This window comes from Pieris rapae, chromosome 5 (genome assembly GCF_905147795.1).
Source record: "Pieris rapae chromosome 5, ilPieRapa1.1, whole genome shotgun sequence".
In the NCBI taxonomy this organism is placed as follows: Eukaryota; Metazoa; Arthropoda; class Insecta; order Lepidoptera; family Pieridae; genus Pieris; species Pieris rapae.
Window position 1 is genome coordinate 1,839,120 of NC_059513.1, and position 27,679 is coordinate 1,866,798.

At 33.9% G+C, this 27,679-nt stretch overlaps 3 protein-coding genes across 3 annotated transcripts in view; 2 read left to right on the forward strand and 1 right to left on the reverse strand.

Annotated features, from left to right (window-relative positions):
* Nucleotides 1-4,536: 4,536 nt before the first annotated feature.
* LOC110996399 (SOSS complex subunit B homolog) lies at nt 4,537-6,394 on the reverse strand. The gene has a single exon (XM_022264052.2). The coding sequence runs from the start codon at nt 6,079-6,081 to the stop codon at nt 5,569-5,571; it is 513 nt and encodes a 170-aa protein (XP_022119744.1). The 5' UTR covers nt 6,082-6,394; the 3' UTR covers nt 4,537-5,568.
* Nucleotides 6,395-6,474: 80 nt separating this feature from the next.
* Nucleotides 6,475-9,222, forward strand: LOC110996359 (protein Rae1). Its single transcript, XM_022263993.2, has 8 exons — nt 6,475-6,826; nt 6,893-6,985; nt 7,181-7,258; nt 7,386-7,481; nt 7,563-7,634; nt 7,941-8,216; nt 8,431-8,637; nt 8,886-9,222. Exons 1-8 carry the CDS (start codon nt 6,695-6,697, stop codon nt 8,967-8,969), a joined length of 1,038 nt encoding a protein of 345 aa, XP_022119685.1. The 5' UTR covers nt 6,475-6,694; the 3' UTR covers nt 8,970-9,222.
* Nucleotides 9,223-10,207: 985 nt separating this feature from the next.
* LOC110996336 (low-density lipoprotein receptor-related protein 1B) overlaps nt 10,208-27,679 on the forward strand; it is a 57,096-nt gene continuing 39,624 nt past the window's right edge. The window contains exons 1-19 of the mRNA XM_045628375.1: nt 10,208-10,802; nt 14,439-14,702; nt 15,416-15,562; nt 17,304-17,414; nt 17,543-17,671; nt 18,125-18,266; nt 18,762-18,877; nt 19,582-19,744; nt 19,955-20,180; nt 21,268-21,442; nt 22,121-22,433; nt 22,808-22,905; nt 23,266-23,401; nt 23,990-24,151; nt 24,821-24,963; nt 25,197-25,325; nt 25,953-26,133; nt 26,448-26,536; nt 26,943-27,029. Of these exons, the coding sequence (XP_045484331.1) occupies nt 10,727-10,802; nt 14,439-14,702; nt 15,416-15,562; nt 17,304-17,414; nt 17,543-17,671; nt 18,125-18,266; nt 18,762-18,877; nt 19,582-19,744; nt 19,955-20,180; nt 21,268-21,442; nt 22,121-22,433; nt 22,808-22,905; nt 23,266-23,401; nt 23,990-24,151; nt 24,821-24,963; nt 25,197-25,325; nt 25,953-26,133; nt 26,448-26,536; nt 26,943-27,029 (2,887 nt within the window). The 5' untranslated portion in view covers nt 10,208-10,726. The remainder of the gene's footprint in view (nt 10,803-14,438; nt 14,703-15,415; nt 15,563-17,303; nt 17,415-17,542; nt 17,672-18,124; nt 18,267-18,761; nt 18,878-19,581; nt 19,745-19,954; nt 20,181-21,267; nt 21,443-22,120; nt 22,434-22,807; nt 22,906-23,265; nt 23,402-23,989; nt 24,152-24,820; nt 24,964-25,196; nt 25,326-25,952; nt 26,134-26,447; nt 26,537-26,942; nt 27,030-27,679) is intronic.

A 27,679-nucleotide genomic window follows, 5' to 3' on the forward strand; every position in this document is an offset into this window, starting at 1 on the left:
GGGTTTGAGGAATACGGGGTATTATAGGCAACGCTAGTTTCAATCATAAATAATATTACAATATTAATTCTTATTAGCATCCACTAATCGATAAGTTACAACGTTTAAATCTATCAATAGAAATAGACATGTATGGTTGTGAAATGAACATATAGAACTTTTGTTAAATGTGTAATAAAATTGAGAATGTAATGTATAATAAAAGAAAGAATTTAATATTCAACAAAAAATTATAATAAAGAAATAATATTTTTTTCAAATATTCAGCATTTTGTGAATATTTGAATTTTTTTACGTAAGAATAATAATAAGTGTTGCTCTTTATTTTACAATAGATTTTATGTAAGTAATTAATTTTCATGTCTTTCTTTAATTTTAATTTTTTCTCTAATAACCGTCCAGTTAAGATAAGTTAGCTTAAAATTTATTTGTAATAATCTCATAAGACTTTGTTAAGAGTTCTTAAAAAATATGTAAACAAATTTATGAAAATCTAATAAAACTCGGGATTAATTCTGCAATTTTCTTTGTTATAATTTCTTCAAATACTCATCTCATTTTTGATTTTAATATAAGTTGGATTGTTTAGTATGGAGACGTGTATTCTAATTGATGTATTATTGTCTACAATTGGTTGTTTGATATGGAGTACGTGATATAAATAATTAATTGCTTACATTAAAGTCGAAACTCAAACACGAAATTAACTTAAATCTTATTTCGATCAAATATTTCTTTTTTTCTGTGTGAGTTAATGATTCTCGATTAGTGTTCTATTCAAATCCAAGTTACAACCGCTTTTGTGAGCCCATAATATCGAAATTAGTAGCTCATTATCATCGGACTACTGTGGAGACGACTATTATTGGACTATTGTGGAAAGGAGGGCAACGAAGATAAAACTTAATCTATCTGACCAGACCTCGGAAAAACTAACTCGCAAAATTTAAGGAAAAAATATGTTGATAAGATAACAAACTGGGTTTTAATTGGCACGCAATAATATTGTGATAAAATAATTTAAAAACAAACGAGTTTTTTCGCGTTTAGAATTCTAACTTTTGACAACGATTAGGACACTGGTTACATCTTTAAAGGTTATCTTCGCGCAACATTAGGAATAAAAGTACCTAACTAGGTAATTTAGTTACGTTTTTTTTTAATATTCACACGTAGAAAGCTTAGCGAATCTTTGCACGTTTTTTTCAATTCGTTTAGAATAATTATTTATTGTCACTATGACCTGTCAGATCATAGTGATCAGACAATACAAAAACACAACCAAATTAAAAATCGCAGCTTACAACGTCAGGACCCTATCTTCACATGAACGCTGTTTGGAGTTAAATGAAGCAACAAAAAAAATCAATTATGACGTAATCGGTATCTCAGAGATCAGACGACTTGGTAATAAAATAGAGGAATATGACAACTTAATATTCTGCTACATTGGTAGTACACCAGGTAAATTTGGAGTGGGCTTCATCATTAAGAAGTCTCTTAAAAACAACATCGAAAGCTCCATCGGCCTAACAGAACGAGTGGCAATGCTAAATTTAATACTTCACGAATTTAAGATATCCATTATACAGGTATATGCACCCACAGAATCCGCAAAAGAAGAAGAAATAGAGGAATTTTATAAAACTATCGACAAAGCTATGGAAATAACACATAAGAACATTATACTAATGGGCGACTTTAATGCGAATGTAGGGGCTCCTAAAGAAGGTGAATACTTAATACTGCATCAACATGGGGACGGTGAAAGAAACGATAGAGGACAGAGACTTGTCGACTACGCACTTGAACACAATTTAACTATCATCAATACATGCTTCAACGATCCCCCCCCCCCAAATGGACAACACAAAAATGAGATCGACAATATACTATCCAACCAACCAAAACTATTCAATAACTTTGAAGCCCTGAATTTAAACTATCCGTCAGACCACCGATTCAAATGGGCAGACAGAGACAAATGGGCATCTTTGGAGGAGGCCTTCACCCAATAATGGGGTTCCTACAAATTATTTTATTTAAATATACTAAAATCTAACCAAGCTAGCTAATAATACAAAAAAATAATGTAATAGTAAATATAATCTAGTAGTAAATATGATATATATATAGTAGATGGTATTAATTTTAATTAGATAAGTAAGCGTATATTTGTAGGAAATAAAAAGGCTTTTTTATTTTATTTTATTTTTTTATTTATGACCTGTCAACTGGTCAGTTGTTAACAGTACAGACAGTACAATCTTCAACCTTCTCATCAAACTCCATCATTCAGTTCCACGTGGACTGATCTCCAGCTTCATCAACAGGACGTTACTTAATCAATCACGAAGCCGGTGTAAAATAATTGTGTACGGTATACTGTGAAACATACATCATTAAATGTTCATTAAGAAATATACACTGTTCGCATTAACCAACAAACTAATAAAAAACACGCAGCTTTCCATAATTTTAACATCAGTTATTAATAAAGCGATTATTTCTCCGGTTTTGTGTATAACTTACAATGCCTAGTTTATGTGCATGTGTATGTTTCATATACAAAATACCTACTATGTAATACAATACAGAAAGCAAAAACAGATTACATAGATTAATAAATTATGTATTAAAAACAGAAAACAAGCAGGCGCATTAAAAGACAAAGATACATTGAAAAAAAAAACAATAGAATAAAATAAAAACACTGAAATTTGAGATTTAAAAGCAACAAATAATACTAAGAATTTAAAACTACTACTTAAAAAAATCTGATTCCCGCTTCTCCAAGTAGGTACTTCTTGAAATCTCTCTTTTTCTTAAATAATACGACAATTTTAAGATGTTTTATTAAAATTGACGTATTATTTCTTACACCCTTATTTCTTATATCTTTCACAATAAATATTATCGCTACTATATAATGCACTTAGTACTTTTAAACGCGGCCCGCGGACGTATTTTCACGCTTAAGCTTGGCCCTCAACATGTCAAAGGTTGCCCATACCTGATCTAGAAGGTATGACTTAACATCAGGCGAACCACCTGACTCTATGCCCTCAGTTATATATTTGAATGTCGTTGATCTTTTGCCATAATGTTTTCCTCTCGATGTATTTCTTCACCGTAAAACCCTCGCGCATAGTAAGTAAAGTCGGGGTTCGAACGGTAGAATCGAATGTTTGGACGCTAGACTAACAGTGACTGCTTTGTTCTATTTGGAACTTAGAACGAATATTTATGCATGCCTCATTCTAAGTATAAACAATATCAATCTTGTGGGCAGTGCATCAATGTAAATAATCATCACTAACTTTACATATAACTTGACCTATTCATAAACTTTAATGTCAAAATAGCATAGTCATAATTCAACGTAATCCGAGTGTCAAGGTTACATTTAACAAGTCTCAGTATCATCTCAAGTTGATTAAATGAAGAACTACTATTTTTGAATAGGCACCGATTTGTATATAATATCAACTCTCAAAGGTCAGCTTCTTAGAAAAACAAAATAAAACGCCACCAACATAGTCTACATATGTACCTACTAACACTTGTATTAATTTGTTAAATACTTAAGACAGGCCAGGGTATTGCCAAGTTCCTTTTGGGTTATTTTATTAAAGTAGTAAATAACTTTTTCACGAAAGCTTGTTTTTCAGAAATGAGTACAAAGTTTTACTATTAATCACTAATTCACGCATGATATTATATTTTATTTTGTACTTTTTATTTTTTATAGAACAGGGAGCGAACGGGCAGGAGGTTCATGTGATGTAAAGTGATAAGCCATCCGCCGCCCATGGACACTCGATGCCAGAGGGCTTGCGAGTGCGTTGCCATCCTTTTAAGAATTAGTATGCTCTTTTCTTGATTCGAATTGCCGAGCCCTAAGTCGCATTGGTTCGGAAATACTTCAGTGGGCAGCTGGTTCCACCAAGTAGAGCGCGGCACTGACAAAACTGATATCGAGTTGATACGGGTGGAATTTCGTATTCTGCCTCGACGTCCGATTATGAAGCTCATGATCTATTATTTTAAGCAATAAATTATTTTTAAGTTAGTTATGTAACCTTATGTATTTAGTTACTAGCCGCAAACTTATACTAGCAGCCAATAAATTGTAAAACGTCAGTTAAGTAATAAATATAATTAGTTTTTACTACACTCACAAATTGTAATACGATAATCTTGTCCGATGAGGTCCAATAAGTCGATACTTATATTCTTTACACGTTACATAAGTGTCACTTATTGATGTAGTAATGATTTAATAAATAATATGCTCAAGTTTAAATCCAATAAGCATTTACACGCAGCTTTGAAGATAGAGTTTAATTTTACATACACTTGAACATCCCTCCAACAATTGCCATCGAACTTAACTAGTGGAAATACTTTTTTTATTTCACAGCTTTGAAGGTAAATTATGTTCATTTTGTATGTTTCACTTTAAATTTATTTGCTGTTGCTACCGAATCATTACAGATCATATTTGATTTTTACATATGGCAATAACATGCAAAATTGAGGTTTATATAAAATAAGTCTGTGTTAATTTTTTTTTGATTATTGTACATATAATTGTACTGTACTTGTGAAAGTTACTAAACTCCTTAAGTAGATAGTTTAGATTCACCAATCTGCCCGGCAGTCAGTATCTAGGTCATTTATGTATAGAGCAAATAAACAAGCTAGTTTTTGAGGTAGGTACGAGTCTTGGATAGTTTAACTAGTAGAACTCTTGGCGCGTAACCAAACGGTTTGATTCAAAATAAAGAATACATAATTACATCATATATCTTTCATTCTCATACTTTGTTTAATATCCTAATCACTTGAAATATGCAGGACAACATCTGTCGGCTCCGCTAGTGTACAATTAAATAGTACAATTCATGGCAAACTATACAAAATAAAATTACTAGATGATATAGGTAAATGAATGTAGCAAATTTAACTCAAATGAATGGATTTAATATAAAAATGCAAATGAATTGTAACAGACATTACATTTAATTACTCTTTTCAAATAATGACTTTTTGTATTACCACAATTTACATATTAGTATTCATAAATTTAACTTAATATGAATATCACTAAAATTTGCAGTAAGTGCAGTTCCAGATATATCCAATTAATTAATAAAATTGTTTATTAAATATAAAGAAAAAAATTCTATTGTGCATGACTACTCAAAACCAACACTGCTTAGCGCTACAATTTATGTCAGCTTTATAATAAAACTGATTATAAATACAATTACATGTAAAAATTTATACACTAATAATAGTCAACACCATTGTTACACCTTTCATTTAACCTATTATGATCTGATGAGTGTTACATAATAACATAAAACTTAAAAGTTCAAGTGGATTTACAGAACACAAGTTATAGCATCCAGGCACTAAGCAAATCCGCAGTACATTTAATGTTACTTTACTAAATGTAAAATTTAATTATAACTATTTTATATACAAATTATAACAGATTAATTTAATGAAATACTTTGAAGAACCATTTTAGTTATAAACAAACATGTGCTAAGGCAAGGGCTACCTGCGGTTGTTTCCGCGTTGGTGTCCTCGACCACGTACATAAGTTCGATGTGGGTGCTTTCCAGGACCACTGTGCTCTGATGCTTGGTTATAACGGTCAGAAGCAGGTTGCGCAGAAGCTGCAGGGGCTGGTACTGCAGGAGTAGCAGCTGGTGGTGTCGGAGCTGGTTGTGGCTCACTCATATTCACCTGCTCATTGAATAACATGCAGAACTCTCCAACTTTTTGAATATCACCTGATTTTCCTGAGTAGAGAGTTAGAGCCTGCCGCCACAGCGAGGCATAGCCGCGCGTGAGTCGCACGATGTCACCGGGCTGCAAAAGCGCGCCCGGCTCGTCCCAAACGGACAGATTTACTGATGCACTCGCATCCGCAACGCGCAATGTGCGCACCTCGCGCGCCTCCTTCGTCAATGTCGGCGGGCCCACTTCCAGCACAATAAAAATTGCATTTATATTCTTCATATTGGGCTTCAAGTCTTTTATTTGGACATATTCTGCATTGCTCATCTTATAAATTCTACGTGACAATAACAAGAGTTTGTTTCAAACTTAGCAATAACTAAGTTTTGTAGTAAATATACCTTTCAGTTCTCGCTCCTAGTCTCCAAAGTATTTTAAACAAATTTCATTATTCTCACAAGGTTCAAGCTTATTAATGATGATAATTATAAAATGCAAACCTTTAGTCGAGGCACTTGAAACCCTGATAAATTTGAAGTGGAATAAAAAAGTTTACAAAAATAATTTATAACTTATAAACATTAAATTACGGGAAGATTATTTAAAATTTAATACAACAAGCAAATGACCAAGTAGCAATTGAGAAATGACAATTAACTAAAGTTTTTTATGTACGAACGAACGTCTGTGTCAATTGTCATTCTTTATGTTTACATATTTTGTGGTTTATCTCTTTTCGCTACTCAAATCTTGTTTTCATTGCAAAAATCAAAATTAGGCTCGTAAACACGTAATTTGTTTGTAGTACAAAATAAAGGCCTTTGTCATTATAAAAGGAAAGCTTTATAATACCTTACTCCTTCCGGAATACATATAACATATACCGGTATAACCTAAACCAGAATCAATACTATTCTAGTTACGTGCTTTATTCAGCACTATGTTTGGCGGAACAAATCCTAACAAAGATGTAGAAGTAGCATCTCCGCCTGATGATACTGTCTCAGCGCTTAAGTTTTCTCCTCCCTCAGTCCCGCAGACATTCCTTGCTGCCGGTAGTTGGGATTGCCAGGTAACCTAAAATGAAGTTATTTTTTAATTCGGTTAATTTTTTTTAAATAAAAGTGGTTTTCTGCAGGTCCGATGCTGGGAAGTGGAAGCTTCAGGCAAGACGGTACCAAAAGCTGCTCAGAGTATGGGCGGGCCAGTTTTGGATGTAGCATGGCATGATGTAAGTAACATGAAATGCCTTGGTGTTTCTGCACATTTTTTTTGTTGATTAGTTTTCATCCTTTATTGATAGCTTTAACAATTAAAACCCCTCATTCATTTCATCAGTCATTTTGATTATTCCATATTACAATGGTTCAGGTTGTTTTCTGTGAAACTAATTACAAATGTATCTATTTAGTTCTAAATATTGCAGGATGGCTCAAAAATATTCATGGCATCAACAGATAAAAGTGTCAAATGTTGGGATCTGGCATCTAATGCTGCTGTGCAGGTACTAATTTGTTTTATTGCCTATAATTTTTTACACTTTCCAGCTTAGACAATTGTTCTGGATCTTAAAATCATGTTCTCAATAATAAATAAAGTAAAAAATTATTTTATGTAAATTAATGTTTTAGGTAGCAGCACATGATGCTCCTGTCAAAACTTGTCATTGGGTCAAAGCACCAAATTACACCTGTTTAATGACAGCATCTTGGGACAAAACATTAAAGGTATATCTTTTCCAGTTTGAAAATTAATATCTTTATGACATAAATGAACTTAATGTATTAATGTAATAAAATGTGTTTCAGTTTTGGGACACACGCAGTTCAGTACCAATAATGTCATTAAATCTATCAGAAAGGTGCTATTGTGCAGATGTGGTAAATCTCTTACTATGCTTTATCTGTTTTATTATATTTTTGAAATAATATATTAACATAAATTACAGTTTTATTGTCAAAGGAATTGGAATATATCAAATATTATTTAACATTATTGTTTCAAGTTATTGACACTAAAGAAGCGGTTGCAGCTGTTCATTTATTTAAACCTTTTATTTATAAGGTTCCTGATTAAGAGATTTGATACAACCGTGAAAATAACTATGTATTTAAATAGTTTTAACAATCTGTTTCATAAATTAGCTATTTATATCCTAAATGAGAAATTATAATTATTTGTATAAGGACTACCCAATGGCGGCAGTAGGACTTGCAGATCGCTCCATTTGTCTTTACTCATTAGAGGGCAAACCTGCAGAAGTAAAGCGTGTAGATTCGCCACTTAAGTACCAGCATCGTTGCCTTGCAATCTTCAAAGACAAAAAGACAAAGCAACCTACTGGTTTTGCTGTAGGCTCTGTAGAAGGCCGTGTTGCAATCCAGTATGTAAATCCAGCAAACCCTAAGGATAACTTTACATTTAAGTGCCATCGTTCATCTGGCACTAATAATGGTTATCAGGTAAGAGAAGTCTGGAAATTACCAAATATATGTGTTTTATTATAAAACTCTTGTCCAATCACCTTAACTAATCTGCTCATTAGCTATAAACAATTTTACTATGGAAATTACTGAACAACTGTATACAGTCAGTTATTTAATTATTTATTTTCAGTTATGATTGAAACTGTAAAATTTGGAGATTTTATGATGTAATAATAATTAATATTTTCAGGATATTTATGCAGTGAATGATGTTGCATTCCATCCAGTGCATGGTACATTGGCCACAGTTGGTTCTGATGGGTCCTTTTCCTTTTGGGACAAAGATGCGCGAACCAAGCTGAAGTCTTTCGAAGCACTAGACCAACCACTCACTAAGTGTGCATTCAACCACACTGGACAGATCTTTGCATATGCAATGGGTTATGACTGGTCTAAGGTACATAATCACACTAAATTGTTATTGGGGATTGTTTTTTAAACTTCTTAAATAGTTGCTTTATAGTAAAATGAGTGAACAGGTGTGAAATTTTAATAGATAAGATAAATTTCTAGCTAATTAGTCTTGAAATTTAAAAAAAAAAACTGTGATACTGCCTAAAATAATATAATAATAAATAATAAGGTATAAACTAACATGATATAAATCCCATAACATTACTATAATAAAGTGTGTTTCTGTTGCAGGGGCATGAAAGCTACAACCCATCTAAGAAGAACTTTATCTATTTACGGCCTTCTTTTGATGACCTCAAGCCTCGTACTACCTAAACCAATGATTTGCATGTGCCGTGACATTATGATTGTGGTGTAGTGTATATTGTTATTTTTGGTCTAAAAACTTTTTGAATTTAAGATAATTTTGTTTAGAACAATACTTACATTAAGTGAAAGTCTTAATACCATATGTATTAGTTTTCCTTACCCAAAGTAATTGTATTTTCTTGTCAGAAGGTTATTATGAAAACATTCAGCGTCTTTCAATAGGTACTTGTTTTCATAATAAAGAATAAACAAGTTTGAATAATGATTTTATTTATAAATTATGATCCTAACTTTGTAGCTATTAAAAACTTAATTTTAATTTAGTGGTGTTCTCCATGGTGGCCATGATCATCACCTCCAGTGAGCTTATTAAAGGCAACAGTGGCAATGGTTAGACCAAGACCCAGAGGGAATCCTCTAAAGAATAACTTGCGAGCCTTCAGCCATTTTGTACCAAATCCAGGATGATAACGCCAGGCTTCATTTCTAAAAAATATTTGTGAGTTAAGCTACAATTCAATTTCATTATGTTTTGTTTACACAACAATACAATGTAAATACTCTAATTTATAATATTATCATCCAAATTTACACAATTACAATAAACTATAACTGAAACATAAAATTACTTAATTTATCACATTACGGCAAAGATCTTGTTCGGGATAATAATGTAGCTGTGATAATTCTGCATCCTATAACAGGTAAACACTATATATATATACATAAGAGAACCAAAATGGAAAATAATCAGGTAGGTAAGTTAAATATGGTATAATACCGAATCCATGGATCCTTCAGCCCCCTCTTGGCGAGCTCAGTTTGAACCTCCTCAAGCTCACGAATACCATCAATCTTAAACTGTGAGTAATGCGGAACTGTGTAAGGTGTTCCGTGACCGTGCCCACCCATATTTGTAGAAATATCTGTATTGATAGTAGAAAACTGTCAAAACAAGGTTATAACCTCAGACAAATATTACATAATTTTTATTATGTGAAAAGAAGTAATAGCCTAAGTTACGCTTCTTAATATTGCTACATGACTTACATGCACTAAAAATCAAATTTGGTTACAATTATCAAAGCAAAAAGATTTAGAATCTAATTTATTTTATTCGTGATTTGAAGTCAAAATATTAAATACATATATGTATAGTTATATAGATTACAAAGTACAAACCCTCTCAAATATAGAGTGACGGTGACGACAACAGAATATTATTAAAATTACGAAAGTCAAAGTACAAAGCAGTAAGCTGCTTTAATTTCTCAGACAGGTCTGTGGTGCTCTCATCTATGAAGTTTGATGCTCAGTGCTCACATCGATTGAGTGTCTCTGTGTCAATAGCGATTAGTGCACAGAATACTTTAAAAATGAGCTTATTGTGTTGTGGTATTGTGTTGTTTGTGGTGTATGCTTGAACACCACCGTATTTAAAAAATAAAAAAAATGTTACCAATTATTGTCTGAACCGGTTTCTCATTGTTAATGTTTAGCAATTATTTATAATTATTAGAAGTATTATTAAAGCGGGTGCTGTATGCTTAATGTGTGCAATATTTACTGATGAAGCCGGTTGTGCTGCTCGGTATTTGATTAGATTATTGTGTATTACATTTTTGAAAATGAATATTCTGTGTTTATAAATAGAAAAAACAGAAAACACTACTGTTTTTGGAAGTACATTATTATCGTCGAGTGCGTTATGATTCCGAAGTGCAATAGTTGGCGCTAAGCGTAAAAAGTATATTGCGCGAAAGATGTATTGGGTAGTTCTTGTGGCTGTGGCGCTTTTGACGCCAGTGGCAGCCCTCGCCGATCCGCCTACACTCCCTGGTAAGCCACTAGTGGGCGAAAGAAGAGGCACTACCAGTGTTGAATAATGCACTCAAGATTTCTGCACCTATGCATGTAGAGATTTCTTAATATCGTAATGCATGCTTTTAAGAAGCTTTTGTTGAGGTAATGGTGGTTGCATGCCTATTGGATGCCTGTATTTAATTTTAATTCTTTCATTTACCGCGCATTACCGGGCAGTCTTTTGGGGGGCTTTTGGCAGATGGTGACTCTCCAATTTAGTGGACAGAACCACCATTAGACACTTCCAATACTGAGCCTTATGCTTCAGGGACTTTAGTCTGGACAGATAAGGCAAGCCAGAGGGTGTCCTTGTCAGATTTCACTTCAGTTGGTCAGTTAAGGCAAGCTTATTACTATTAATATGTATGAAGATAACTCTTTAATGGTTAAAATGAATAGTGAGATAAATAAAAAAACTTAATTAAGATGTCATTAGCTTGTTCATGAATTTATAAATCTTAAGGACAAAATAAAAAAATGGTCATTATTGTTGTTCTAAAAGTAGATTAAGGGAAAGAAAATACTTAAATACTCTTTGTCTTTAGTTCGCATGTTTACTACTTTAAGTATTATAATATAATATATAAGTATTTTAAGCACGCAAATTTACATTTATTTTACTTTTTTATCAGATGCCACTAAAACTATATCTGAATAATATATATCAGAATAATTGAAATCTATGTCTTAGACTATAATATGTAGTCTTTATACACCACTTAGGTTTCGAATTGTTTACTAAATAAAGTATAATAAATAAGTTAATAATGTGTTCGGCTGATCGCCTAAAATCATTTATGAAACTAGGCTTGGTGGTGACTTAAAACTACATTCCTCATAAAAAATATGTTGTGATCTGCTTTATAACAATTTTATTCATTTTGTTGGTTTTGTTCATTTAATAATGCTTTCACCTGTATTTGTTACTATACCTTGAGGAAGTCTCGAAAATGACGATTGTTACAGAATTATTGTTCTTCTTAAATACACATTGTAGGATAATAGTACTTTTAAATGCGAATTTTTAGACATTTTGTGACACAGTTTTTTTTTAATGTCAAGAAATTACAATGCAATGGCAGTGTAACCTTTTAAAAATTGTCTTTTTATAATCATAACAATACACTGGATCATGGTGGCTGGGAAGGGCGTAGCTTTACCAACAATTCAACATCTAAAATCTCGTATGTTTGGCAAGTTATCAAAATTTAAAACACCCAGAGATTTGAAAGCTTACATACATTCGTCTCGGTTTGATATCTTAAGACCCCGCATACAATGATTATGTGATTGATTTATTCAATTACGATAATTTATAGATAACTACGGGTATGGTACAACTCTGAACCGTTGTACCATGTATAGGTAAGTAGTAGTGAACATAGTCAAAGTATAGACTGCAGAAAGGCGCTCACTACTTATACGGAAAGTTTTCTTGCCAACTGTTGGACTTGATTGATTCCCCCCCAAGCGTAGCGCGTGTGATAACCCCGATATTGCACGTCTCACCTCCACCATATCGTAGAAATCGGTATTTAGATAACTTTTTAATTACGGCCTGCCATGTTTTTCTTTCCTTATGGAATTTTGCAGCAGGTCGGCGAGTGCTTCGAAGTGATGAGTTCTGTCCCTACTGTACCTATCTGGTTTCAAAGAACTATATACTACTATATTGTCGGAGGCATTTCACGTTGTCTATTAAAGTCACGCGAACCGCAAAACAATATCAACTTGAGTACTTGCTAAATGACAATTTGTTTCAATAGCGTCATATTACATGTAGCATTGCGTTCACTACATAATACGCAATGCGCGTTATGAGGGGTTGTTGCGCGCATGCCACTTGATCTCGTTAACGCTTCCTGCGTGGCCGTCACTCACCGCAACCAAGTCGAGGCCTTTTGCGATACATATCGGATTTCCAAACGCATATATATTTAACTGAATGTGCTTTTAGGTACGGTGGTAACAAGACACCGATATTACATAGCGTGCTTCCGTAATAATATGCGCCGGAGTTTTTGCAACACGACTCCAGTCCCAAAAGTCAGAAATAAATTATTACACCAGTTACCCATAGTGGAAATATAAATTAAACATGCTTGTGCCATTTGGTGCTCTTCGTTTTATCATAGAGTCAACTTAATGTCGATTATGTAGGGTTTCCAAGTAATGATAAAGTAAATGATGAATTCTGATAAATGCAGTTGACAGATGAAGGCGTTTCTTTGTATCGGTGACCCCAAACGCTGCGATAATGACTCACATTATCACATAACTTTAGCTAGATAGATACAGAAAATTAATATAAGGTTTACGACTCAAATGAATACAAAATATACTATATATAAACACAAATATATACACTAGACTAAATTAATATATCTATGCCAGTATAGGAGTTTGAGCAACTTATTTGAGGTCAGAATTTAATATGTAACGCAAAAGAGTTTCCAGAACCATCCACGGTTTTAACGCTGCCTTTACTAGGATGTTATGTTACTCATATACCACAGTTTCGGAGAGCTAACTTCTCCAATATATTTTGCTATAACTTATAATTTATCTCTCGTTTTAGATCACACATAGTTTGTAAGGATTCTGTTAGTAAGCAATAGTGGCTGGCAAAATCATGCTGTGTTGGCCTGTTAATGGGTGTACTATTAGCTTTTATTATTTTTTTATTATAATTTTAAATAAACAAATGACTATATTTAATCTGTGACCAAAGCGGCAATGTCAAAAGGTTCACTGCATGGTGCCGATTACATTGAAATGGAAGGTGGCAAATAGCGATACAATAATTTTATTATCATCTACTGTATGGTTATTGTTGGGTATTATTTTACATAATTAATCACAAGAGAATATTTAATGGTGTTGATAGACAATTGTAGTAAAAATTTTATGGATTTTGGGAGAAAGCTTTATGCCAAAGATACATGCTTTATAATGTTATAGAGAGGAAAGTAATTTTATTTTTTCACCTTAGAAGAAATCTAGAAATATCTGTATTATATGAGCAAAAAGGCATACGAAGTCGGGACATGGTGCTATTTAACAATGAATAACCATATAACTGGCGCATTTCTATTTAACTGCTTTGCATCTATTATAAGTATTAACTTAACATATTATTTATTATATACACGTAAATTTTTCGTAATTGCGTATCTACACTAATATTATAAAGAGGAAAACTTTGTTTGTTTGTTCGATTGTAATGAATAGGCTCATAAACTACTGGACCGATTTTAAAAATTCTTTCACCATTCGAAAGCTACATTATCCACGAGTAATATAGGTTATATTTAATTTTGGAAAAAATAGGGTTCCGTAAGATATTAGGCTTTTTCGGACACAAGGTGTAAGAAATCAACCAAAAAAGTTACTTATTTTGCGTACCCTGCCTAAACTATTAAAGATAGAACCATAAAATGTTCTAAGTAATAAATGATGTACATGGCAAAACGACTTTTGCCAGGTCAGCTAGTACTGTATACAAAGGAAAAGGAACTTAGTCTAGTCAGGTAGCGGTGTTTTAGGGTACTTAATGTTAAAATGAATGGATATAATTTGGAACATACTCTCATCATGTTTTATCATCTGCAGGCGTGCCTGGTGAAACAGATGATGCATGTAGTGTAGGTTCGTTTCGGTGCGCTGATGGGTCTCGCTGCCTACCAATCGCGTGGCGGTGCGATGGACGCGCCCATTGCGCTGATGGTTCGGACGAACTCAATTGCACGTCCGCCGCATGCGCATCTGGGCATTTCAGATGTGCACGATCCGCCCTCTGTATTGCTGCCAGTTGGCGGTGTGACGGAGATGCTGATTGCGGCCCCAATGATAATTCGGATGAGGATCCTTATATGTGTAAGTTTCTATGATGGGTTGCTTTTAATAAGGCAGTTGGTAGTCACTGAAAGAAGGAAAATATTTTTTATTTAAGAGAGTAAAGTATGAGCAACTATTATGCCAACTCGCTTTTATGTCATTAATAGCCGTTAATGTTAATTATGACAAAAAATCTACAGTAGTATTTAAAAGTATCATGAAGGCATATGTACCTAATTTCTTTCAAAAGTTCAATCAACTATATAAAAAAAACGGTAAGGTTGATTTTGTAAAGGGTTTGGTTTACAGAGTAGGAAATTCTGACAGCTAATAGGAAGTCTCATTAATTAATTTGCAAAATTATATGGTAATAAAAATAAGTTTATTACATGCCTCTTCATAAGTTAACGTAATACTAGTAAATTGGAAAGTACGTTTATAATAGTCGTTATCCGATTAATATAGTACATCGATATGTCTCAAACAATCAGTAAATTAACGACAATTAAATTTGAGTACTTGAGAGAATATCGTACCAATTCTTAAAAGGCTGGCAACGCACTCGCGAGCACTCTGGCATTCAGTGTCCATGGGCGGCGGTATCACTTAACATCAGGTGAGCCTCCTTTGACACAATTGGTGGATTGTAGCGAAGCTAAGCAATAGACCAATAGAGTCGTTATAAATGCATTATGGTGAGTTTTTCAGATAAATAAGTCTCAATATATCTCTAACATCAGTGTACTTTACAGGCGAGAAAGACTTTAAATGCTGGGGCAACAGGGCGCGTTGCAGCACACCTGTAGATGGCCGGTTCAGCTGTGTACCTGTGTACCAATTCTGCGATGGCACCAGACATTGTCCAGATGGGAGTGATGAGTGGGATTTCTGTGATAACTGTACGTATATTGAAATCTTTAATTGGTATTATAAATTGGTAGCGTCGGACTTTATTATTTTACGTATTTTTCGAAAATTTTTCAACCGAGTACCTCTAAAGAGGATATTTTTCTGTATTGTTCCTGTTCTCTTTTAAAACCCCATTCCATATCGTACTTTTATAATCAACACTAAAAAATATGTGAAATGGCGCAAGAAGTTTATATATATACGTGTTCTAAATTCAAAATTATTAAAAAGTATAAAAAATTAAAGTTTTTATGAAACCGTATTTATGGTATTATATATTCATAAATATCTGAATGACAAACTTGTAACAAGGAGGTTTAAGGAGCAAAAATTAAATGTAACCTCCTGGCATATAATATAAGTATGATAGTTTTTTAAACATATTTATACCAATGCTGCAACAACCTGTTTCGTTATGGTTAGTATTTTTCTAATAGACGAGCAGGTGATCTGCCTTCAGTGCCAGACAGGTTTTTTAGGTCTAAAGCATGCCGGATTCCTCACGATGTTTTCTTTCACCGTACGAACGAGTGTTTAATGCGCACATATAAAGTCGCATTGCATCTACGGCACTAGATAGCACTAGGCCAATACTATTCTTTTATATATAACTCATATAAAGGTAGTCAGAATTTGTTTTAGATAATTAAAAAAACAACTTATTTCGTACTGAATGGTACATACGAAGGGTGATTTAGAAAATTAGCACAATATGTCATTAAAATACAAATGTACATTTATTTATTTTTTTACATTAAGGTACAAAAACAGAAAGATTGATTACATACATACAGTTATTATACACTAAACAACATACAAATCTGATATCCAATTATATCTGTACACAGCATTTTACACTTAATATCAACCAAACAACATATCATATTAAACTGAATGACAAAAAAAAAGAAAAGAAAAAATATATATTTATTAAAGACACTTAAATTATTATTGTTTGTTTGTGTGTTAGAATTTTTAATTAAAAACTTCGAAGAAGCAGTTCCATCATCAATTAGGGTAATGCTAGGTATTTGTCTGATTTTTTCTTTTCCCCGTTTCTGCATTGCGGTCTAAATTTGCATATAAATTAGCGTAATGTTTACCGAGTCCGTCATCTTTTGTGTACGTGGAAATCGCTTCCTTATGTCATAGTTGTCGATAAATGAATAATTCAGTCGGAGCTTTTTAATTATGATGCGACACGTACGTTACAGAATATCGCTATGTACTACATGTATAGATTTTTCTGCAACAGCTTTTATAAATAAATTTGCAACGTTGGAAATCCTCGAGTACGTAGTTACCTGCACAGAAATGTGATTTTTGAAGTGAAACTTCTTTATATCTCTTCTGTATAATTTTAACAGGTGAAACGTAACGAAGATGTTCAGCGTTTTTGTCGAAGAAAATGAAGAAAGCGATTGAGAGAGAGTGAGAAATGGAGATCGAATGATGTATTCGTTTAGTAATTACCTACATATTAGAACTTAAGATGGCAATTCTGTCGCATAACGTCTTATGCAGAAAACGCAGCTTTTTATTTATTTATATTATCATTAGCACGTACATAGTGCGATACACAAATACATGGAGTGATCATACTGGTACATGATCATTTATTAAGGCTGGCTTATTAATAATTAATGTACAAAGAAGTTTCACTTCTGATATGTACTTTGTACGCCCACACTTTTTTTTTAATTTTTTTTATAATAAATGTTTTAATTCCAGTTACGACAAGCCAATGCGCGTCAGCGGGTTGTCACGACTGTCGACCGACGAATCAAGGCCTAGCCTGCTACTGTGCGCCTGGGTATGAGCCACAGAATGGAACCTGCGTCGGTTAGTACCAATAATTTTGGGCCTGTTTGTGGGTACCTACTGATTTTTTAAAATAAATAATAACCATTCAAAGTACAGATTAATATGACGTCATCTAATAAAGAAACTGAATTGGTATGTATTTATAGATAGCGACGAATGTCAGTGGCTCGGCTTGTGCTCGCAGAGATGTCATAACACACCTGGCGCGTATACGTGCGCGTGCGCTACAGGGTATACGCTCAAGAGTGACCATCGCTCGTGTGTTGCTATCAATGGTGAGGCTTGGCATATACTTTTGTTTTACTGTTCTGCAGTTGTATAGAAAAAATGTTAAATAGTATAAAGATACAGTTTGTGGTAAAACTAAGTCGAAATTGTATGATATAATAAAAATATCGGACTTTCATTTAAAGTATTACGTTACTTTCGTCTATGATATATGATGATATACATTTGTGCAATGTCTTTTTGCGACTACTAAGGACTATAAACGAGAATGAACTAAAAATATGCAATATTCATACTTCTATTTAGCGTTAGATCAATATAGTTACAACTATATTTCCGTCATGATTAATTAATTTCTGGTAAAATCTGAAAACGGAAAAGAATTCAACATGAATGAAACATAAACAATACACATTGTATCATGGCCTACGGAACGGGAATTTTGTGACATTTTTCTATATTTATATTTTCGTATAAATGCTCCTATTATACATTTATAGATCCTGTGGGTGAGGCGTTGTCTTTGGTAGCAGTGACGCAGAGTGACGTAAAGCGGGTCTGGGCCGACGGGCACAAATCGATTGGAAATACGTCCCTGTTAGCGCTTAACGTACGCGCTATTGACATACTTTATTCGAACAGGTAAGGAAATGTATTTATTAGGTAGATAGCGTCCCGTCCCGGATTTGCATGGGTGGACATTTAGTTTTTAAAACGATGTGTAGGGATGCCAACGGGCTCGAATTTAATGACGTGGGATAAGTGATACCATCATGATCCTATGTTCTAAATAAACGTATAAACGTATTTCAAAAACATTTTTTGTAGATATATTTTTTTAAGTTCTAACATCAATAGTATTTGCAGCGCATGTGATGAAATATATTTTATAGGATTTTTTTTAAAACTTGAATAACATTATTGTAGTTTTAGTAGGAATCTTTATTTTTATTGCCTATATTAACCAGTGATATTGAAGCATTCAAATGGTGGGAGAGTTTTTGAAATCGGTCCTGTACTCTTTGAGCCAATTCGTGACTAACATACTTACATACAAATCTTTCGTCTTTATAATATTACTATAGATTCAACAATGTTAATAGAGATAGTTTGTTAATAAAATCATATTTTTTTCAGATCGATCTGTTACATTCACCACAATGTGAGTCGTTCGGGCATTGTGTGCGCACGCGCTGATAACTTCTCGCAACGTACGCATCTACGTACACCTGATCTATTTCCCGATCTGGAATGTAAGTTACATTAATACATCCAATTAACTTTGTAGTTTAGGCTCAGATCGTTTGTTCTATTGTTTAATTTAACCAAGTATTCAGCCTTGTCTTCGGATTTTTGAAAAACAAACACGACCGTTTGATTGATGTGCACAGAAGTGTATGTGTTGTGAAGCTGTGTATGTGTGGTCTCACTTTTACACAATCACAGAACACAGACAATTTAGGCATTACTTAGTTAAATGTATTGAATAATTTTTATTGATTTTCCCCTTTTGTAAATATTATTAATAAATTTTTAATAAATTGTAATTGTTTGTATAAATAATTTTTGTTAGCTGTAGGATTACTAAATAAATAAATAATTAATTTCATTCATAATACCTCTGTGGATATTAATAATAATGCAGTGAGTTGTATAGGTGTCGATTTTTGTATGTAAGAAATATATAATGTTTAACTTTATCGTTAACATGATTATGGTGCACGTAGAAAAAATCTATTGGTGCCGCCATTACTAAAGTTAAGATTTTTTGTTAACAAAGATGAAATGCTTACGCATTCCCTTACTTAAGGGTATAGTTGTATATGGGACTAATTAAAGAACCGGGTAGGCCATACTCATTACAGTTTAAGTAATTTCAACAGCTTCAGAGACCTTTGGAGTTGCTTTAGATTTCGCGGATAAACCAGTTATATAATAAATTCGTTATATTTAACAGCGGTATCCCATCTTGCGGTGGATTGGATCTCTGGCAACTGGTACCTGTCAGACGAAGCCCGCGAAGTGATCTACGTGTGTGATCACGATTTTTATGCCTGTCGCTTACTACTCGACACTGCTCTTAGCAAAGTCCATGGATTCGTAGTGGATCCACTTGTTGGGTGAGTAATAATTTTTTTTTGGACTGGTCACTTGTCACTAAGGGGTGATACAGTTTATAACCTATTCTTAGGCTCTAGAATTTAAAAATTTACTATTGTAGTAATGAAATTGGTGAATTATTTTAAAATTATAAAATTCGGAAGCAATTGCATTTGTTTGACAGTGACAGCTAAACTTAGTGTTGCCAGTGATATAATGTGTTTTAACAGGGAAATGTTTTGGGCCGTATGGGGCGGGTCTCCAGCACAAGTGGAAGCCTGCTCATTGAGTGGTGAAGCGCGCCGCAGTGTAGCATCGCGCAGGCTTGTATACCCATCAGCACTAACCATGGAACCAGCGGCGCGGTTATTGTATTGGGCTGACGCGTATCTGGATACAATTGAACGCGTCCGATATGATGGCACTGGGCGAATGACTCTACGCAAAGGTTACTCAGTAAGTTGTAAATATTTGATTAACTTTCACACATTCCAAATGTTATATCTTGTTACCATTTTTTCCATTGAATTTGTTTCTCGTTAGCTTTCAATTATAAAAAGGTTTTTTTCCCGTGCCTACATGCAGTCCATTGCAAAGATTCATGTCAGACTCATGTGCTGGTTTGAAAGCAAAATTGGCCTAGTGGTCAGTCTGTGAATCTTCTTAGAGTTGTTTCGATCGCCGCCATTAAACTTGTCTATGTATTGAACACTCGCTCGTACGACGAAGGAAATAAAACTGAGTATACCAGCATGTCACATGTCAACGACATGTTTCAAGAGCAGAATGCTGATCACAGACTTGCCAAAGGAAATAATGAACACTAAACTGATACAGAAATCTGAAGGCTAGACCAAATATATTGTAACCCACTGGGCCTACAAATTCAAATATCTGGCTGATCGATTGATGAAAAGAACTCAAACGTTTCGTAAATATTGTAATACATTTAGAATTAAGACTTTTTTTGGGAAAGTTTTATTTATAGTTCTTTAAGGGTCGTGGTAGAGTTTTTGTCGACACGGTTGACACAAATTTATATCTTATTTCCATCGAGCTTAAAACTAGATTGAAAAATCTCATTATTGAACGCTTTGATAAATTAAAAAAAAATCCGTGGCCTCTTTAGGTCTTGGCCTCAGATTTCTGAATCTGTTTCATGATCATTTTTAAATCTAATAGGCAAGTAGGTGATCAGCCTCCAGTGCCGTCGACTTTTTGGGTCTAAGACATGTCGGTCTCCACACGATGTTCTCCTTCACCGTTGGAGAAATGTTAAATGCGCACATAGAAAGAAACTCCATCGGTGCACAGCCGGGGCTCGAACTTACGACCTCGGGTATGAGAGTCGCACGCTGACGCCACTAGGCCAAGACTGCTCAAACGCTTTGATAACGTCTGAATTTTTTATCAGTTTTTTTTTAAAATAGCTTCAATCAAAAATCAACTCAAAATCTTTCTTTGTCGGATATCTGCTATTACATATCTTCACGATTTGAGCTTCTTTGAATTTGTTATACCCTGCATTAAATATATTATACAGAGCCAGAAGTTATACCACATAGCAGTACTGGAAGAGCGGGTATTTTTACCCGTTTGGGCAAACAATACAATTACCTGGATGGCTGCTAATGTGGTGACGCCGGCGTCAGCTCCTATTCCTGTAGGATCTCGACCTACTGGGGTCGTGGTGTTTCATAGACAACGGCAGCCATTAGGTTAGTTTGAACATTTGTTTATTGGTAAAAGTCCAATATAAATTAAACAGACAATAGTTTGGCCCTTATTAACAAAATTTAACATCTTTAAATGTAAAAATATAATGTAATTTTTTTTTATTTTTCCCTAGGTTTATCAATTTTTTCTATCGGTTTAAACGGAAATTGATAAAGGAATTAATAATTTATAAGATCCCTAACATGCATGATTAAAAACAAGAAAATATTACGTACCAATTTTACAAAAACAAATTAGGACATTTTTTTCTTCATGTTTGTTTTCATATAAGTGCTTATAAAATTAAGGGCCTGTTTCACAATGTATGGATAAAGTGCCAAATAGCTATGCAACACATAAATTATTCAAAAGATAAAAGTTCCGAATAAGATACTTGGCATTTCATGACAAATAGCGCTATCTGACAGTCGTGAAACGCCAAAATACTGTTTATCCTTCAAATAAGTAACAAATAGCTTATTTGGAACTTATCCGGACATTGTGAAACAGGCCCTAAATGTTGTATTTTATTTCTCTTAAGTATCAATGTATCAGTGCCTCTAGCGTTGTGAAACTTTTGTAAATAAATAATTATACATGTACATTAGCTAGAAAAAAAACATATTAGTACTGAAATAAAAAACGCAAATTTATTATTAACAAGTTTTTGACCGTTTCAGCCAAACACCCGTGCGCGATAAACAAAGGCGGGTGCGATCACCTTTGCATCACTGCATATCGGGATGGTACAGCACATCCTCAATGCCTTTGCAAACATGGGTACAGACTTGTCGGTCGTACCTGCGAGAGGGTCCAACTACCCGAGTGGATGTTGGTGTGTCGTGGAGCCCCGCCATTAGTACAGAGTGTGTCACTGGAGCCCCACAGTGAGGCCCTGTGGGAACCTGCGGCACCTGCAGCGCATGCAGCTCGGCCGACAGCCGCTGATGTTGATTTTGCTGCTGGGATGCTGTATTACTGTGATGTGCATAGGTATTGTGTTCAAAACTTTTGGAATTGCTTCAAATAAAATAATTATTATATTATTCAAACATTGAATTTGTAAGATATTCAACTGGACGTAAATTGAACGTAAAAACAGAAATTGTTTTGGTGACGTAATTTTAGACTGTATTATACATTGTTGGAGTTTTTAAATCGAATTAATAATAGTTTTTAAGGAATTTATGTTTGTATTTACATACCACTTAAATATATATTATTTTAGTTACATTTAGAATATTAAACTTCCGATTGTCGTTTTTATGTATGCATTATTGCAATATTAATTTTATTTATACTTACACTTGTACCACAGGTTTCACATCACTTTTTTCCATATTAATAATTTAAATAATTTTCTTTAGATACGAGATAGTTCGTCAAAAATTGGACGGCAGCGGACGTGAAGTGTTCGTAGGAGAAGACGTCGACAACTGTGAAGGACTTGCTATAGACTGGCTCGGTAAAAAAAATCCCGTTTTTTTATATTAAATTTTAGTATAAGTATTTTTCAACGATATAATTGTTAGGTAAATAAATTTTTCTGCGTCAGTATAATTTTTTTAAAGAACAGGGGCATATGGGCAGGAGGCTCACCTGATGTTAAGTGATACCGCCGCCCATTGACACTCTCGCTGCTAGAGGGCTCGCGAGTGCCGGCCTTTTAAGAATTTGTACGCTCTTGAAGGACTCTAAGTCGAATTGGTTCGGAAATACTAAATTAAATAAATTAAATTATTACTTATGTAAAACATCGATGCACTAGAATCTATGCGATGTATTTTACGTTTAATAATCTGTTTGTGTTAAATATTCTTGCCAGGACGCAACTTATATTGGACGGATGACGCACTTGGTCGAGTAAGCGTAGCCCGACTGGATTCACCGAAAACGCGCACCGTGCTTATATCAGACTCTGACTTCAATCCTCGTTCCATCGCCTTAGACCCGGCTAATGGGTATGTTGTATTGCTTTGTAATGTATGGCAATGCACTTGGTGCGCAAGTGGCAATGTCAGGCAATTAATGCAATGATTGGCAATGTGAGGGCGGTGGTATTAGCCCAACTCTGATTTTTCATTCCGTAGAACTCCGACATTTCATGTGTTGCTACTAAAAAAAGTTGTTCACGGAAAATGGGGCAAATTTTACCCATTTGAGGGCAATAAAATGCTTTGTATTTTTTTATGTTTTACCTACAAAAGGTAAATCTGAATTGCTTAAGTGACCGATACAAAAACAATTTATTTTATTAACTTAATTTTATTCTTTAGCTGGTGTCACTGCCTACTAATTCCAGGTTTAGTTAATTAAAGTTGGTTAAATCAAAGTAAAATACATATTACTATCTCTATCATAGGCCTTGCAAAGATTTCACTCTAGTAAAATAAGTGTGTTTTAATACTTATAGATTTTGTTAAAATACGACTTTGTAATGTACGGATGTAGTTGTCAAAAGTTTATATTCTATGCTGATACAGGTGAAGTGTAGCGATTAAATAATCCACATTTTCATTTTCGTTAAATGCTTATTTATTTTTATATAGTGTTATGTGGTGGACCGTATGGGAGGGTAGTGCGAGTGCAACACGGGGCGGACGTATCGAAACAGCGTACATGGACGGTGAACGACGCCGTGTAATAATAGATACTGATCTCCACTGGCCAAACGGATTGGTGTATGATGTCAATACTAAATATCTTTATTGGTAAGACTTCATTTCTCATTACATATGCTAGGTTGCTTAGTTGGTCCTAAAACATTTTAGTTACAGTTTTATAAAATAATTTTCAATCTATCTGAATCCAGTCAAAGAATTAACAGGCTTCGTATGTGGCTTATAATTTGAACTCAATTTTTAAATCTAGTTTTATTTTATTGTATTTTTATTTTATTTATTTAAGTATTTCTTACAGCTAATCACTAAACAATATCCAAACAATTACATTACACACAAAAAGCCAAAACGGTATACACATTGAAATAGAAACATAAAGCACAGTTTTACAATACACAGTTGTAAGATTGATTGATTGGTAGATTAAAATATATATTTAATATGAAGGAACAAACAAAGCCATTATTAGTAAAAGATACCTGAGTTTTTTAAATACTTTTTTAAGAATTTTTTAGTCACATTAAATATATCGATTTGCTAATTTATGTTGTAATCTGTAGTATGCGATACATAACCGACTTTCGTAAATAGTTGGTCTTATGTTTCCCTAAAAAATTTGTGGGACATTCAGATTGGAGCCAAAATTCCAAATCAACTTCTCAATACATAGTAAATGTTTTTAATCCTAAATTCCGGAGTGATGGGTACAGAAAGTATTGTAACTATTAATATTGGATTTAACGTGTTATTTTGTGGCAGGTGCGACACTTATTTGAATAAAATCGAACGCGTTCGCGTTACCAACTCAGGTGACGTTGTTACGGGGACAAGTCGCGAATTGTTAGCAGGGCATTCGGCCAGACTGCCGCTATCAAAACCCTATGGACTTGCTTTGCGATCAGGTATTTACTTTTAATATAAATACAGTTAAATGTGCATTATTAAAATTATTTTAAATCATGTAATGCAAAAGAACAGCTTGTATTAGAGCGCAATTTATGTCGAAAAAAAGTCGCTGAAATCTTGCAATCTAGCTGATTTGATCGGCTGTTTTAACTACCAAATTCAAGCAAATATACATAGAATTAATTATAATTTTTCTTCACTGGTTATTTTCATTGATATTTCGATATAGGCGAAGTTTTATGGAGCGAGCACGGTACTGGACTAGTGCGTAAACTGCGCGGTAACGGCGCGATTACTGTACGAGCTTTCCCGCCACCTCTCTATGACATACGCTTTGTATCAAATACGACAAGGATTGGTACGTATTTTACTAAATAGACTCTAGAATATTACGCATTTGCGATACCTTTTACATATTTATTGACCAAACTATCCCGACGCAATCGAATTTTATCTGTTTTTTTTCATATTATTCTATACCTAACTGAAGATTTTTTTTATTTACATATAGAAAATATACCTGTTCGAGCCAAGGCTGCACAATATCCACTATTATATATAATATAATATATTAAGCATCCCGTTGACTAATGCTGTCTCTTATTTATACTTATTAATTTGTTATTAAAGTCTATAATTACATATAATAATAATAATAATAGCCTTTATTCAGATACATTTTACATTATATATTTTATATACATTTAAACAAATTTCCATTTTAATCCAATTCTGGTGCATCTGTGTGCCCTTTTTTGGCAAAGGCCTCCGCCATTCCTCTCTGCACTGTGCCACTCTCTGCCATGTACCACCTGCCGTTTCTTTAATGTGGTCAATTCACCTTCTCAGTTGTCTCCCTCTTTTGCGTTTGCTGTACCTTGAGCACCAGTTAAGCAGTTTTTTGCTCCACTTTTCTGTACCTCTTGCGATGTGTCCCACCCATTTCCACTTTAGCTTCTATATCTCTATAATAACATATACATAGGATCAAATGCGTGTACGCACAACAATGGAGGCTGTTTGGAGCTATGCCTGGCTCAGAGGGACGAACATACGTGCGCGTGTGGAACCGGACGCGTGCTCGCTGCGGACGGACGTACGTGCGTGGCCACGCCTCATGATACAGCACACGTTTGTCCCGCTAAACATTTTCATTGCGGCCGAGGGTAAATGTCTTCAAATTTTGCATCCTTTAAACTCAGTTTCAGTATATTTAAAGTTCTTTTTAAAACCAAATAAAACTTTCATTTACACGATAAGTATTTTTTTTTTAATTGAAGACACGATCTCTTAATTTCTCAAAATAAAAAAAAATTCGGCAGGTTGGTTTGGTGTGTATAATGTAAAATTGTACGTAAACGATTGTATCAGTGTCAGAACGAAATGTTTACATAAAATACACATGGATCAACGAATGTAAAATTACGTTAAGATGATTTTCCAAATTCCAAGTAGACTTAGCCTTATTTTTTTTAAATAGACGATGTATCGACGGTTCACTTGTGTGCGATGGCGACGCGGACTGTCCAGACGGATCGGATGAAAACGCTTCGCCTACGGGACCCTGTGGTGAGCCATATTTTATTTGTATATTTTGTTCCATAGTATTCTCAAGGAACTTTGTTACCAACTTTAGTTTATTTATTCGGAAACCAAACAGAAACATCCTTACAATAAAAACAAAGTCAAAAATAAAACACAAAACAAACACACTAGATGCATCCACAATAGGTTACACTTATACAAATTATGCAATGATTCAAGTTCTTCATATATAGGTTTTTATCGCTGTCAATTTGGCACTAGCACCGTTAGATATTATAACATTATAAGTTGGATTCCAACGTATTCATGAGGAGAGCTTTGTGTGGCTTCTATGTGTGAATCTCATCCTGAGGTCGAACCCCGTATGTGGGTCAGATACAGAAGACTTACAAGAATGAGAAAGTGGTAAAATTATTGTATTGATTTTTAGCAAACATGACCTGCGACGCCGAGCACTATATGCAGTGCGATGCGAACCGATGCATACCCAAAGGTTGGATCTGCGATGGATTTAAAGGTAATTATTTATTTTCTATTGATACAAATAACTAATTTATTTCTTTAATATTTATTATTTTATATATTTATATCATCACGACATCCCTCTTTCCCTTAATTTTTTGATGCATGTACAAAAAAATGAGATAGTTGCAATGTTTTCTCTAAAACTCTTTTGTCTCTTTCTGTCCAATTATGTTTACGCTGTGAAAGAAAGAGATAGATTAGTATTATAGTTTACTAGCTGAACTGGCAAACGACGTTTTGCCATGTATATCATTTATGGTTATTGTTCCTCACTCGACATAGATAGGTATACTGTGTCGCGGACTTTTTTGTAGATATTTATAAGATATACAATTACTTAGAACATTTTATGGTTCTATCTTTAATAGTTTAGGCAGGGTACGCAAAATAAGTAACTTTTTTGGTTGATTTTTTAGACCTTGTGTCCGAAAACCCTAATATCTTACGAAACCCTATTTTTGTTCAAAATTAAATATAGCCTATATTACTCGTGGATAATGTAGCTTTCAAATGGTGAAAGAATTTTTAAAATCGGTCCAGTAGTTTATGAGCCTATTCATTACAAACAAACAAAGTTTTCCTCTTTATAATATTAGTGTGGATGAATGAAAAGATATATTGCTGATACCTGAATGTTTATTT